The sequence below is a fragment of the Diceros bicornis genome, chromosome 3 (assembly GCF_020826845.1).
Source record: "Diceros bicornis minor isolate mBicDic1 chromosome 3, mDicBic1.mat.cur, whole genome shotgun sequence".
NCBI classification, from domain to species: Eukaryota; Metazoa; Chordata; class Mammalia; order Perissodactyla; family Rhinocerotidae; genus Diceros; species Diceros bicornis.
Genome location: NC_080742.1, coordinates 46,081,898 through 46,097,820, shown reverse-complemented (window position 1 = coordinate 46,097,820; position 15,923 = coordinate 46,081,898). Strand labels below are relative to the sequence as shown.

Genomic DNA, 15,923 nt, shown 5'->3' with positions numbered 1-15,923 from the left:
TCATGTATCATAAAAAAATCAAATTGCAATGAAGACTGATTATTATATTTATCTTAATTGCCTATTTTAAATCCTATTAAAAAATGTCCCTTTCTCTTCGAAACTATATCCCTTGATTTCCCTTGGTTTATTAAAATTATTAACTAATTTTGTTTTCAGTCTAATCAAGGCTTAATTAGCTTAGCAGGTGTATATATTCATGAATAAATAGTATATCTTTAAAACTTAAACATTCATTTAAAAAATTGTAAGCTGATAAAATTATTCTGAGAACCTTTTCTACATGGTCAGTCCTCCTATTTTTTATAGTCCTATATATGGTTCTACCACTTGAAGATATCCTATACTTTTCAAAAAAAAGAGGTTACAGGGGCTGGTCCGTTGGCGTAGTGGTTGGGTTCGTGCGCTCCACTTTGGCGGCCGGGGGTTCAAGGGTTCGGATCCGGGTGCGGACCTACGCACCACTCGTCAAGCCATGCTGTGGCAGGCGTCCCACATATAAAAAATAGAGGAAGATGGGCAGAGATGTTAGCCCAGGGTCAATCTTTCTCAGCAAAAAAGGGGAATATTGGCAACAGATGTTGGCTCAGGGCTAATCTTCCTCACCAAAAAAAAAAAGAAAAAAGAGGTTACAGGATTAAGGTAACTTTTATCAAATATGAATGGACAAATAAAAAAATCACAGCAAAATTGGCTTATTAGGCAGATCTTTATTTTTTTGCATGTTTATACTACATGTAGAAATACCTTTATTATTTTTTCTTCTGGAAGATGATTCTGTTATTTTCTAATAAATATAATAGAACTTGATTCTTCAGTTCATCTATTTGTTACAAAGAGAAGAGAGACTGATAGAAAATAAATGAAGCCCTGTCTTGGAATGAACAGTGAATCAATCTGATGACAAAATGAAGAATAAATTTACTTATTTTTTCTTTTATTCATCAACATGTGTGTACTGAGCACCTTTTACATAGCTGGCATTTCCATAGCCGGAAAGAACATAAAGTACCTTCCCTCATGAGCTGCAATCTAGTTGCTAGGTTGGGACCAAGAAAGAAAGGCAGTAAACAAACAAATACATAATAGATCAGGGATGCTAAGGTATATAAAAGAAAAAGATGCAGGGTAAGTGGGCTAGATAGTGTTGATGAGGAGGACAGAAACACCCTCTCTGATAAGATGATATTTGAATAGACATCTGGAAGAAATGAGGGCGAGGGAATCAACAAGATATCTCAGGGAAGCACATTCCATGCAGAGAAACAGTGAGTTCACGATTGGAGGTAGGATCATGCTTGGTGCATCCAAGGTATAGCAAGGACCAGTGTTGCTGGGACAAAAGGAGGGAGGGAAAGAGGGTAAGGGGGTAAGGTCAGGAAGTCAGACGGACCTTGGAAGCCATGTAAAGACTTGGCCTTCCATCTGAGACAGATGAAACGCCATGTAGAGTTCTGAGTGGAGGGGTGACAGAACCTGAGGAGCTTTTTAAAAAGGTAAGTCTGGCTGCACCGTGGAGCAAAGAAGCCAGTTCAATAAGGATTCAAGAGTTCAAGCAAAAAATGGCATAGACCAGAGTGGCGGCAGTGGAGGTGGTAAACTGACTGTCGAACGTGAGAGAAACAGAGAAGTCAAGAATGCTGCCAAACTGTTACTCTGAACTACTAGAAGACTGACTTACCACTTACTGAGATGAGCATGAGTGTGAAAGGAGCAAGCTTAAGGGAGAAAATTGGAAGTTTGGTTTTGAATATGTTAGGGTTGATTTTGCCTGTAGATGTACACTGGAGATGTTGAATAGGCAGTTTGCTATACCCTATAGAGATGAGATAAGAGGTCAGGACTGGGGTTGTCAGCATAGAATGGTATTTAAGACTTAAGACTGGATCAGTCCACCTGAGGACGCAGTACATATCCAGAAGAGAAAGCCTGAGGACTCAGTCCTGGGCCACTCCTACATTTGGATGTTGGGACATGAGGAAGAACCAACATCAGAGATGGAGAAGGAGCTTAAACCAAGAGAATGTGGGTCCAGGAAGCCAAGGAAAGAAGTATTTTGAATAGTGTTAACTCATTGACAGATGATAGGTCAAGCAGGATGAAGACTATGAACTATAGGCTATCGGATTTGGCAATAGGGAGGTCACTGTGATCTTAACAGAGTGGTATAACTGCAGAGGTGATAAAGAAAGCCTGACCTCAGTGGAATCAAAGAGAAGGTGAGAAGACCTGGAGATAGCACAGATGGACAACTCTTTCAAGGATTTTTGCTACAAAGGAGATTGAGAAATAGAAGATGAAAGATATTACAGGATGTATGGATATGCGTATGCTATAAATGATCCAGTAGAGAGGAGAAAAACTGCTGATTCAATAGCCAGAGGGAATAATCCTTAAAACTGAAACTCAAACAAGGTATACCTGCTGTGATTCCATTGGGATAAAGTAATTCAAGTTTGTCAGGGGAAGTAGATTTATTCATGTTATTTTTTATTTTTATTCATGTTATTTTTTCTTCTTCATATACATGCATACAAAAAAGCTGTTACATATGCATACTTTTAAGAAAAATATTTTTAATGGAGCCATAGTAGAACCATTGAAAAGTAAATGGTTGAAATTGTCTTTGTCTTTGCATGCCTCCCTTGCTTCCGCATTCCTCCCTTTAAAGACAGTGAACATTCTTGTGGCCCTAAATTTCAGCTAAAAAAATTCATGTTGTGGGATTAATGACTGTGTTTCTCCTCCAGTAGTATTTTGATACTGAAATATTTTAGGATAAAATGATATGCGAGATTTGCTTCAAAATAATCTATTTGGGGGAGAAGATGAACTGGGTAGGGGAAGAGATGAAAGTTGGCCTTTAGTTGATAATTGATGAAGCTGGGTGATGGGTGTATGGCGATTCCTTATACCATTCTCTCTATTTCTGTATGTGTTTGAAAATTTCCACAATATAAAGTTAAAAGTTAAAAGAAACATAGTTTCAATATCATGCTTAATCCAAAGAAATCCATTAAATGGTGAAATTTCAGATAATTTGGTAACAGGTGAAGGGGCTATTTGGGGGCACAGGAATTTTTCTGGCATTTTTCAAATCGTATCAACTACTTTGCTTTCATATACAGCACATAGATCTTTCATATAAGCTCCAACTTTTTTATCAGAAAGTGTCTCAGTTGCTTTAACATAGAATTAATTTGGATGCTTATTGTGCAAATAATTTGGAAGACTGGATTTTTAAAAATGAAGGCTTTGTTGTCTCACTTTAGGTAAGCAGAAAGAAACCTGAGAACACTTATGCTATGAAATATGTTCTGCGGTAAAGTACTACTACAGTTACAAAACAATGCTAATTCAGTTGATTGTTATTTAAAAGAATAAATAGTTCATTATGCACAGAAGGTGCAATTTCACTGCAATAACAATTACCACTTTTTTAAAAAAAATTTCTCACTCATATTGCTATATAAAAATTTAGGTAAAAAAGATTTTTAACCCTTCAAAACTAGCAAATGTAGAAACAACAGTGTTGCTAAATTAACTCTTCAAATATTAACCATTAGGTAGTCTTTAGTGTTTTCCAGTTACTCATTAACCATTTTATAGTGTTATTGTTTCTCTAATTGTTGGTAATTTCCACTAGGGAAAGTTGAAAAACAAACTCCAATAATTTTTTTTTCTAGATCATAAAAATTTTCAGTTTTTATTAATAATATCCCCCTTGCTCACTATATATTTATTATTAAAAATCCACTATGTATTTGGGACCTACAAATTCTACTTCAAAAATTAAACCCAAAGTTATGTTGTTGTGCAGTTTATGGTTTCTTTTGTATAACTTTATTGCCCTCAACATTTCCTTGGTGTAAACTAGTGAGCAAGAGAACAAGATTTCTTTTGTAACTGATACCTAAATTTCTATTCTGCTTTAAGCATCTAATTTGCACTGTGAAGACATATAATTTGAGACTTGTAGCTATATCACAAAAGTATAACAGTTTATGCTGATCTCTAATTTTCTGAGTTGCACTGGCTATAATTTAAATTTTTTGCATGTTTTTTAACTGCAATGCAAACCAGTGTACATCTGAAACCTTTGTATATTGACAGAGACTGGGAAAAGGATGCCTTGTTCTGATTTCGGATAAGCATTCCCTTTTCACAACTGCAGGTGCAAGGGAGCCCATTCATAACATTTGCTTCAAATCAATTATACTCACTGGATGGAAATACAATGCTATTACACGAGAACTTGACAAATCTTTACAAGCACAATGAATATTAAAAAATTATTACTATTATTAGCAAATTCTAGAGGCAAGTAGGATTTTTTTCCTTTGCCTATGTATTGGGGACAAAATATACTCTGTTGGCACAAGTTTTGGTTATTTTACTATTGTATATGTGTTTACTAAATCTAGAAAAATACTTTGTCACTTATTGATACTGGATGGAATTATGCTCAGTGGAAAATCTGCTGCAACAAATGGGTATTCCACTTAAGAAAATTGATAATGAATGTTACTTTTTTCCTTTGCCTTACGTTTCACTTGTTTTGAAAGCAACATATAAGCCAAAAAATAACCACAAGATAAAAATTTACTCTAATTGCTCTCATTTCACATAACTGGGTAAATCTCTTTTTGAAATAAAGATTAGACAACTATATATACAACAAATAAGTGAAGCTAACTGGATGTTTCCATTATAAACCCTTATTTAAAAGGTTATGACTTGACCATTTTAATTAGCTTTGGGCAGAAACTTGGCACATCAATTCAAAGCATAAGATAAAATTTTAGTCTACAAACAATTACATCTGTTCTTCAACAGGAGAGGTCAGAGAAAGGCTCTAATAGAATTTAAGGGCTCAATGACCAAACACAGAGTAAAATTAAAAAAAAAAGTATGGCAATAATCATTGCATTGGCAAAAATAAATGTATGGCCTATATTTAAAACCGATAAGAATTCATCCTAAATTGATGATTATTACTATTACTTACTATATGTTTTACTGTTTGCTAACAATCCCGTACTGCCACCTTATATTTGCATATAATTCAGATGTGCCAAAACACCTTTTCATACACTATTTGACCTGAGCTTTTCTTTGTGATTTAGGCAGGTATTATTATCCTCATTTGTAATATGAGGACAATATACTTTATAAATAAGTATGCTCTCCAAATCCAGGTAATTCTGACAGAAGTGGCTTATCTGGACTGAAAGCTGTCAATCCTGGTCCAGGGTTCTGTTTCAGGGTCTCAGTCCCAGGAATTGATCTCACTGAGGGATCAATTAGCTAGAATTTTTCTTTTAAGCTAAAAAAATGGTGACTTAAAGCAAGAATATTCCTCAAGTGTTTTTAATTCATTCAGGCTGAGGACCATCATAGAACAAACTTGTATGCTGCCATCCTTTTCTTTCATAGTTTTCTTCAAAAACAGAAGACTCACTCCTATTATACCAATTTATCTTCAGCCTTGAATCAAATGCAAACTAGTGGGTAATGGACCCACCAATACTAGAAAGATGGGGAGCATCTTCAAGGATGTCTTCAAGGAGGATGCCTTCAAGGATGGAGCAGAACCCCTAAATTGGCTTCTGTAAATACTCTTCCAAACTTCCATTCTATTACTGCTTCCCCAACACACGGGAGCAATACACAGTCTCCTCGTATAATTGGTTATTGCTGTCACTCCGGGGCGGAAATGTTTGACACCTGGCCTCCCTCAGGCCGCCTGCAATGGAGAACGCTGCCACACACCCCCTTATGAAATTCTCAAGGCAGATGGAGGCTGACACCGGGCCCCTTACCTGGCCTGGATGCTCTTTGTGACAGCCCAAGACCTTTGGGTAAGAGGAGAAAACAAAGGAAAGCAAAACAACTTACCACTTTGGCCCAGTCCAAGAGCAACTGAAAACACCCAGGCCGCCCGGAGGAATGGGGCAGGACCTGGCCGGCAGTTTTGCAGGCAGACAAATGCGGCAGTAAAAAAAGCCAGGGCCGGGCGGCACATAATGCAAAGCAGCCAGCACCGCGCCCGCTGCCTGGCTGCTCTCCGGATGCGCGCTTGCGCCTCCCGGGCGCACCTCGGGGCCCGCGGGCCAAGTGTCGCTAGGACGTTTCCCGCAGGCCCGGCAGGCGGACCCCGCGGCTCGAAGCAAGCGGTGCAGGTACGCTGGCCCGGGCACCGCTCGGCATGTCAGGGCCCCCGCGGCCCTCCCAGCTCAGCACGGCGGGTCCCGCGATCTCCGCGAGAAGCACCTCCTCCGACGGCCAATGGCCCGGGGCGGCGACGCGAGCGAAGGCTCTGCAGCCCGCTCTGGGACAAAGAAAAGAGCTTTTGTTTCTCTCCAGCCGATGGGGCTTCTGCTGCATAAATCAGCTTAGCGAAGAGCCAAACACAATCAAACCCAAACAAAGCCTGAAGCTGGGGGGAAAAACCAGCCTAATGTACATTCACTGGGTGATGCTGCATCTGTGGGAGGGGACGCCGGCGAGGCCGAAGGGGAAAAAAGTCGATGGCGCATCAATCAGCGCGAGCTTCTTCCACAGGTGGGCAGGGAGGCCAACTCCACTTTGTTGCAGCTTTGCAACCTCGTCAGCTGAGCAGCGGGCAAAATCGAAGCGGCAGCGTCCTGGCTGGCGAGGGAGGAAGCTCCGGGTGCCAGCGGCCGGGGGAGGCGGCTCCGGGAGCGCCTTAGAAGCCCCCGCCGGCGCCCGCGGACACAGAGCGAGGCATCGCAACTCCCTGCTTGGCCGGGGGTGGAGCGCACCGCCGCGAGCGCAGGAGGGGAGGTTCTGCGGGGGTGCAGGAGCCCGGCCTCGCGGGGCGGGAGCTTCGTGCCCTCGCCTTTTGGCCCCAGTGTGCGGCTCAGGCGTCCCGCCGTCCAGAGCCCGGGCAGCTGGCGCGCTCTGGGGTGCAACCGGCGAGGATGCGAGGAGACGAGGCTGGCGAGGGGCGGGGGAGGAGTGGTCCTGCCCCGGCCCACGGGGGTGGCTCCCGATGTGCACATAGCTACGCGCGCTCGGGGCCGCGAGTTGCTAGGAAACCGCCCCACGCTACCGAGCGCCTCGCCCCGGCCGCCCGCAGGCGCGGCGGAGGCTCCGGCGGCAGCAGCAGCAACAGCTCGAAGCAGCGTGGGCGGGACATTGGTGAGGCATGAAGTCACCGCGGCCCACACTCGCTCTTTGTTTTGCTCACTCCAGCTCTTTTTCTCCCCCTTAGCTCTGATAGTTGCCATTCCCATCGTTCACAAGAACTCGTCATGCGTAGCCGCGCAACAGGAATCGCACGGCCTGTTCCCTTTCCCCCTCCTTCCCCAATCCTTGCACCCCAACGCTCGCCTAGCGGGTGCGGAGTCTCGCTCAGCATGAGTGGCAGCTGTGCGCAAACCCCAGCCTCTCACCCAGGCGCTGCGCGCTCCTTTGTTCGGAGAGTCTCACTGCCTGGCAGCTGCCGCATACAAAGTGGAGTCCGCGGGCCTCTCCCCGCCCCCAACACCCTACGTTCCGCGGGTGCGCACTGCCCATTTTGCTTGCAGAGTGAGGAGCTCACCCTTTGCCCCACCCCAAGACAGTCCGGCGTCTCCCCAACCCTTGGAGAGTTGGACCGGTACACGGAGGTGTACCCGGAGCTGCTGGCCGAAATTTCTCGCGGCCCTTTCTCGACTCGTAGCCTGGAGAAGCTTTGGGTTGGATAGCCTGCCTGCTCTTCCCAGCAAGTGGTGGCTCTGGACTTTTGCTAGTTACAGTGGGTCTTTTGACCTTAAGCGTCACCTTCCCAATAAACGGAACAAAGAAGTTACAAAGGGCGGCGAAGTAGGAGAGAGAAGCTCAGGAGAGGAGGTGGGAGAGCATTTCTGCTTGCTTGCAGCTCAGAAATTTCGGTGCAGTCTGGGAGCTGGTGTTTTTCTGGGCGACTGTCGGGAAAGCCGTGCGCCTCCTTGGATCCTGTCACTACCACGCTAGGCCGAAGGAGGGAACCCAGTCCCCCAAATTGAAAACAAGGCAGTTTCCAATCTGAGACACAGGGTGATGGTTCTCTTTTTCCTCTAGGGGCAGGAGTGGTTCCCCTTGCTCAAGTCTGAACTCTCATTTTTCCACTAGCAGCCTGCCCGACGTCTTCCATAGAGCACTTACAGGCATCAGAGCAGTCCAGTCAGGTCAAGGTGAAATATGCGGGAGTTTCCCTCCTTCTTATTTGTTCAATAGTTTCCATCTCCATATTTAGGGTAAAAAAACAAGTAGGAGGCTTTCTCTCTTTCTCTCTTTTTTCTTTCTGTTTTCTAATTGTTCACTGAGTGAATGGAAAGTACCTGGTTAATAAACCACAGCATTGAAAACTCCCCCTTTTCAGGTGTGGACTGCACATTGAGGCCCACAGAATTAACCAAGTAAACCAGGAACCCAGTTGGAAAATTAAAATTACAAGGGCCCTGAATCTATAAAGCAGGTCCTTTTTTTAATTTTTTTGTGAGGAAGATTGGCCCAGAGCTAACATCTGCCAATCCTCTTCTTTTTTGCTGAGGAAGACTGGCCCTGGGCTAACATTCATGCCCATCTTCCTCTACTTTATGTGGGACGCCGCCACAGCATGGCTTGACAAGCGGTGCATCGGTGCGTGCCCGGGATCCGGGCTGGCGAACCCTGGGCCACCGCAGCGGAGAGCGCGCACTTAACTGCTTGTGCCACCGGGCCAGCTCCCTAAAGCAGGTCCTTTTGAGAGACCAAATGAATGATCCAAACTTGAAAAACTGATACTTGTAAACACAATTCCACTATAGGCAATGTACTCTAAATAGGTAGAATTAAATCCAGCTCAGCTTCATTACTTATTTTCTTTCCTCAGTTCCAAATTTGAACAGCTATAATTTTGCTTTCGGTGGTCTTAAAGGAAAGACATGAAAGTGGCTAGGATGGGGATGAGAACTTGAAATTTGAACAAAAAAGGGACATATTCAAGCTCTAATTAATGACTCTTCAGTGGGACAACGTGTATTTTCCAGAAATCATTTCACATTCCTAAGGAAGGCAGCCACCCTTGAGACAGTGCTGTGCTGCAATAAAGAAAAATGTCAATCCATAATTCCTGTAAGGATGTGTTAGTGCACTCTATATTGTAAAATGACTATCACATCAGAGTTACATGACATATTTTTTAATCTAACTCTTGATGTTGGAAATGTAAGGGACAATTACAGAATTAAATAAAATATAAGTTTATGCAAATAATAATGGATGTAATTTTATGAAATTGATGAGGTATGCACTAATTTTTTAACTCTATATTGTTAGATGTCAATATGTCCTATATATTAAGCTGAAACAACTGTGTAGTAAGAAGAATAAAACAAAGCTTGTAAATCTGTTACAGGAAATTTTGAAGCCCCTTAGAAAGAACGACTTCTGCGTTTTATTATATGAAGCTCATGCAAATATATGTCAGATGCCAGTTTTATGGAGTTGTTGAAGAAGAAGCACGGTGCCATTTATCACCACTTCCCAGTTGTAAAGAGGTTATAATTATGGTTATCAAAATAAAATAGGACAGAATATCTCAGCTGTGAAACCATGATCCTTGCAAGTTATTTACAAATAAGTTATCTGTACAGTTTGGGCTATAAAGATAAAAGTGAATTCTCTTGAGCCTGCAAATAATCTGTAGGGTTTTCTTACAATAAATATAACTAGTGGCCCAGGAACAAAAAGTTTGCTTGTTTCCAATAAATGTCATTGGTCACCACAACTCATCCTTTTTCCTGTAAGAAAATCTATAGGATATTGTGAAGCCTTATCGTCATCATATTTCCTAAAGAATTCTAACAGGGAAAAAAATGTTCCTCAAGATGGTGACTTAATTAATTTCTGTTTCTATCATGTTCTGCTGTCTTGCTTTGAAATTTCTGACGGCTAATTTTTCATCATTTGTGGTAATGAGAGCAAATGAAATTTAGATAGTCTAAAAATCACATTTTAGCTATTCATTCCAGCCATCCTATCTTCAGATTCTTTTAGTTGCTAATACGTCATAAAATTCGATGAATTAAGTTTCTTCCCTACTCCTTTAACCTTGATTTCTCACTGATTCAGTTTATGGTGTGAATAAGCTATAGACAGCAGGAGTGAGAGACATCTGAGAGACTGCTCCTTTCAGTGTGCATTCGGCCTTTAACTAGATCTTGTCCAAATTATTGACCTTACTGACCTGAGTTACAGCTAAAACCACGTTCACGTTTTAATATTATATCTTTCTGAAGTTGGAATCAGAGATAGTCAATAGGTTTTAAGCAGATGTTCACAAGTTGTCTATGAGCTTGCTTCATCTACAGCTCTTAGGAGATGATGAATAGTCCATCCAGTGGGATGGATTATTGTGACCATGACTTCTGACTTCTTCCAACGATAAAGAACATAAGCCGCTGGAAGGTACTTTTCACTGAAATATCACATAAGGTTGTATTCCTCATACGGTGGACTGAAGACTACCTGCAACATGATCACATGTAGAGTGATTCCTTAGTTCTATGGTAGGAGATTTTGAATTTGTTAGATATGGTGTGATGCCCAACAGTATGCATTATTACAAGCTCCTCAAATTGTTCTTTATAAACTGAGGCTTAAGAACTCCTGCCATAGTGGATTAATACAGAGACTCCTCAAAGGCCTCTTGTGTGCTTATTGACAAACTCCAGTGTCAGGTGCAAAGTTAAGAAACATGAACTGCTGGAGCCAATGTCTCTTCCCAGGGTATTCTATGGATGATTAACTCTATGAGATGTTAATGTTTTCAGAAACAAGACTTCCATGATTAAGTTTGGGAAATGCTGGGTTAAAGTTAAGTTAAATCCTTTACTGGAGGATTTTCCAAAAACTTAAATAGGCCAACATGCAATTGGATTTTCCAAAGGAAGAACCCTTTATTCAGAGAACATCTCACAGACTAATTTTCCATAAGCACACTGCTGAACTAATCCTATTTTACAAATGTGGAAACTAAGAACCACCTTGGTGAGGAGACTGACCTCACTTCTTCAAGAGAATTACTGAGCAGGTGTGAATCAGAACTCTGATTCTTCTCCATCACCTCATATTAGTGATGACTTTTGGTTTCAAGTAACAGAGTCAGATGGTGACTGCCATGAGTAAAAAAAGGAAATTATTGGAAGGAAATTGGGAGCTCACAGAATCAGCAGGAGGCTGAGAGACCAGGATTGAATAATGACAGAAACCAAGGAAGGCATAAGCAGTAGCAGTAAGTGTCGAGCAAACGAGAATGCTTTCTAATCATCCTCTCATCTTTGGACCACTTGCTCAAGATTCAGAAACCTGGTTGGGAATGTCTGATTTTCAGAACTTAATCACATGCTAGTGCCCTGGCTTTCTGGGGGTGGAAGGAGGGGAGGAGGAGCTCTTGCCTTTGGCTTCCTCAGGGGAAAATATAATACTATTCCCCAATAAGATGACACAAAATTGTCTTAGGTTGTTGAAGGGAACCCTGTAAAGTGACAAATGCTCATTACTCCCATATCCTGACTTCTACAGGTCACTACTTTGCATTGCAGTTGGATTTTCAGTAATGATGCAGCTTTAATTTAGCTACCCTGCCCACTGACCAATGCTTTGATTGGCGGTGTCAGTTATTTTCATGGGTACTTTTGAATGAAACATTTTATCTGTGCATAGTCTAATCCTAGCTTTTTGTTATTCTTCTACAGCATGTAGCAAATTAATGCTTATTTAGCCTTTAACTCATTATCAGAAGGATTATAGAGATGTGATGATATTTGAATTAATTTCTTAGCTTTGAGAAATTCTTTATTGACCAAATCTGTAGCAGATGCTATTGTTGACTTTCCTGTGTCTCTCCAGGTACACCACTTCATTCCACACAGCCAGAAGTGCTGGGGGATGAACATTCCTGGATGCTGTCTCAACTAAGGGCTGACTTGATGGGAAATGAGGTATAAATACCCCAGCTCTCTTGCTCCTTGTATGGAATCACTTTGGGCCTTGTGTTCTACACTAGTGCTTCTCAAACTATTTTTGGACCAGTTTTTTATTTTTAGTCTATCATGGATTGGTACTTTAAAAAAATAAAATGAATTATTAGAAAAATGGATATTACAAAAATGTCAAATTGTTATAAAAGTTTCTAAGTATTTAATTTTACTTTTTATATGTTCTTTGTCCTGCACTAGTCTCAAATATGTTGTTCAAGGTCTAGTACTGTCACATACCACATTTTGCGTAATATTGAGAATCACTTCCCCAGGTTCCCCTGTAGGAGCAAGCTGCAGTTGCCCACAGTGATCACTATATTCAAACATATCCTTTATTGACTGCCCTTCTCTCCCTCATTTCCCCACTGCTCCCTGGTATTTCCTTGTCTCAGGGTCCTCTTCTGGAGGAACCTAAACTAAGAAAAGTAATAAATGAGCCTAGAAACTGCTCTCTGGTGTCCTCTATGTGTGAGTTTGAATTTCATTCTTGTCTAGCTATAAAGCAACCCTCAGAATAAAAAGCACAAGGGCTTTGGAGTCTGAAAAAACTAAGTTTGAATCTACCACTTAGTAGCTGTAGAATCCTGGGCAAGTTATTTAACTTCCCTGAGCCTCAGTTTATTCATCTGTGCAATGATTAAATTAAAATAACTACCAAAATTGCAAATTAAAACAAGATACCACTATACTTCTATTAGAATGGCCATAATCCCAAATACTGACAACACCAAATGCTGGTGAGGATGTGGAGCAACATGAACCCTCATTCATTGATGGTGGGAATGCAAAATGGTACAGCCACTTTGGAAGAGTTTGGTGGTTTCTTATAAAACTAAACACACTCTTACCATATAATCCAGCAATTGCATTCCTTGATGTTTACCCAAAGGAGTTGAAAACATGTGTGCACACAAAAACCTGCACTTGGATGTTTATAGCAGCTTTATTCACAGTTGCCAAAACTTGGAAACAACCAAGATGTCCTTTCATTTAGGTGAACGGATAAACTGTGGTACCTCCAGACAATGGAATATTATTCAGCATTAAAAAGAAATGAGCTATCAAGCCATAAAAAGACATGGAAGAAACTTAAATGCATATTGCTGAGTAAAAGAAGCCAATGTAAAAAGGCTACATACTGTATGATCCCAACTGTATGACCTTTTGGAAAAGGCAAAAGTATGGAGATAGTAAAAAAATGGTTGCCAGGGTAAGGGGAGAGGGAAGGATAAATTGATAGAACACAGGGGATTTTTAGGGCAGTGAAACTACTCTGTACAATACTACAATCGTGGAAGCATGTCATTGTACATTTGTCAAAACTTGTAGAATCTGCAACACCAAGAGTGAACTCTAAGGTAAACTATGAACTTTGAGTGAAAATGATGTGTCAGTGTAGGTCCATCCATTGTTACAAGTGTACCATTGTGGTATGGGATCTTGACGGTGAGAGAGGCTAGGTGTGGAGGAGTTTAAGGGGCATAAGGGAGCTCTCTGTACTTTCCATTCAGTTGTGCTGTGAACCTAAAACTACTCTAAAAAATAGTCTATGTGACACAGACACACACACACACCCCCCACTACCAAATAAGATTATTGTGAGAATCAAAGGAGAGATCAGAAATGACACATATCAGAATTTATCTTATATTATCCCAAAGGTTTTTGCAGTGGTAATTTAGATTATTTTAATTTCACAATGGAAACAACATTGAAGATACATAAATATGTATTTCAAGACCTGCATATTGTCATAAAAATAACATCAAACATCTTTGGTTTTGGTGAATACATAACTTTCCATTTCTGGTAACTATATAATTCTTTACTCACATTAATAAATGTAGTGAGAATGTCTTTATATAGAAGCCTGTAATCCTAGCATTCTTTGTGACAGTTTAGTTTTATGTCTCCCTAATCAAAGAAAATTGTTCCGCAATTTTTTCAGCCTGAAGTCATCATTGTACAGTTTGACATAAAACTATGTGAAAGCTTCACTTATTTGTACATGACAGGGACAACATACTTAATACTTAATACTGACTTTTATTTAAAATTTAACATGTTTAAACTTACATGTAGTCAGGAGGATAAATGAATATGTAATAAGTTTTAAATGTTATTGCTTTATTGCTCAGTACTCTAAATGTACAGCAATGTTAAGGGCCCACAGCTGGTTCTCCCAAATAAAGGTATCAGCAGACATTATAAAGACAACATTTCACCGTTGACATAGTTCATCTGTTGAGCCACGATGGTATGTGAACTGATTTGCACATCATTACACAGCTAAAGGCCTTTCTAAACTTCAATAACTCAGAGTGAGCCCACGACTAAAATTCCCCCTCTCAGCATTTTCTCATGATCACATCGCCTCCGGAGAATGAAGTCACTACAAAATTTAAATTATTCTAATCAAATTCACATGACATTTTTATACTTGGAATGCTTCCATTCTCAGCCCCCTTCTCCAATTTCAAAATTACTTCATGTTTCACCTTGAAGAATGTGACCTTTTAACATAGTGAGGAAATTCTTTGTAAAATAGGCACAGGATATTCAATTTAAACATTCATTTAATAAATATATAAATATTTATTGAACATTTACTGTGTGTAAAGTGATAGGTCCTATGGAAAATACAAGCATCAGTAAAACCCAGTTCTTTTCTCAAAGATATTATAATCTGATCTGGAAATAATGTGTAATAATAAAAAAAAGATGACTGAGTTTATAAATAGAATAGGTCACAAATAGATTCTAATATCAATAATAATTTAACATAAAATATGCTTAAAAATCAATGGAAATGGAATAAATAATTTAATAAATGGTGTTGGGACAATTGTTAGCTATTTAGACAAAAACAACATTAATTTAGAAACTAACTTTATACCAGAATATATTCGTGATTGATTAGAGGGCTTAGTATAAAACTACAGGACTATATATATCATTTTTTTCTAGTATTGGTAATAAAAATTCTTTCTAAATGTAAAAATAATCTGTCCAATTTCAGAAGAACAAATCAACAAATTTTATGATGATTTCTTTAAAACTTAGATGTTTATAAATATTTCAGGGAAGGGTACAAAAGCATACCATAGAATATGTTTATATAAATGGATAAGAAAACATTTAGTCTACAATAGATAAATGTGCAACGAGTATCAGCATGTAATTCAAGGATAGGAAATACAAATGCTTAAAAACATCTTGGAAAAGTTCAGCTTCATCAGTTATCAAAAAATACAAATTAGAAAAGTTGGGTGCCATTTTTACCCATTAAATGGTCAAAGACTTTTCAAAATGACAATGCTTAATGTTAACAATAGAGGGTTGAAATAGGAACTCATTTATAGTGGAATGGTAAATCAGCTCTATCTTTCTTGCAATCAGTTGACAAGAAGTAATAATATATCTTTAAAATATTTAAAACACTAATCTCATTTCTGGGAAGTTAGTTCTCTAAAAATTCAGAAATATAAGAAGATTATTTATAAAGATGCACATTTAGTATGATATACAACCACAACAAAAAAATGCAAATGATATTTTCGTTCATTTAAGCCTTTTTCAAGCTAAAGTAGCAGAGAAGATTATTAAGTTTTTAAGGGTGCCCTAGTTATTATTATTCTCTCTTAGAGATGTATGACGCGTAACCTCTGTCTTTCATTAGTTAACAAATTATATTAATCCCATGTTAGTGAAGTGTCTGCAATCTTTTCATTTCTATTTAATGCTTTTACTGCTGCCTTAGTTCGGGCTTTTCTCATCCTTCTCTTGAACTCCCAGCCGTCACAGTCCCACAGTGCTGTGGGAGTTTTCATTCTGAAACACGAACCTAAACTGGTTATCCTTTTCTTAAACCCTTCTATGTTTCATTTTTTGCCATTCTCAACCTCTCTCTGG

The 15,923-nt window shown here is 39.8% G+C and overlaps 1 protein-coding gene across 1 annotated transcript in view; it reads right to left on the bottom strand.

The window, feature by feature from the left end:
- Positions 1-6,695, bottom strand: part of ITGB8 (integrin subunit beta 8) — an 80,722-nt gene extending 74,027 nt beyond the window's left edge. The window contains exon 1 of the mRNA XM_058526851.1: positions 5,899-6,695. Coding sequence (XP_058382834.1) covers positions 5,899-6,025 — 127 coding nt within the window. The 5' untranslated portion in view covers positions 6,026-6,695. The remainder of the gene's footprint in view (positions 1-5,898) is intronic.
- Between the last annotated feature and the right edge of the window lie 9,228 nt (positions 6,696-15,923).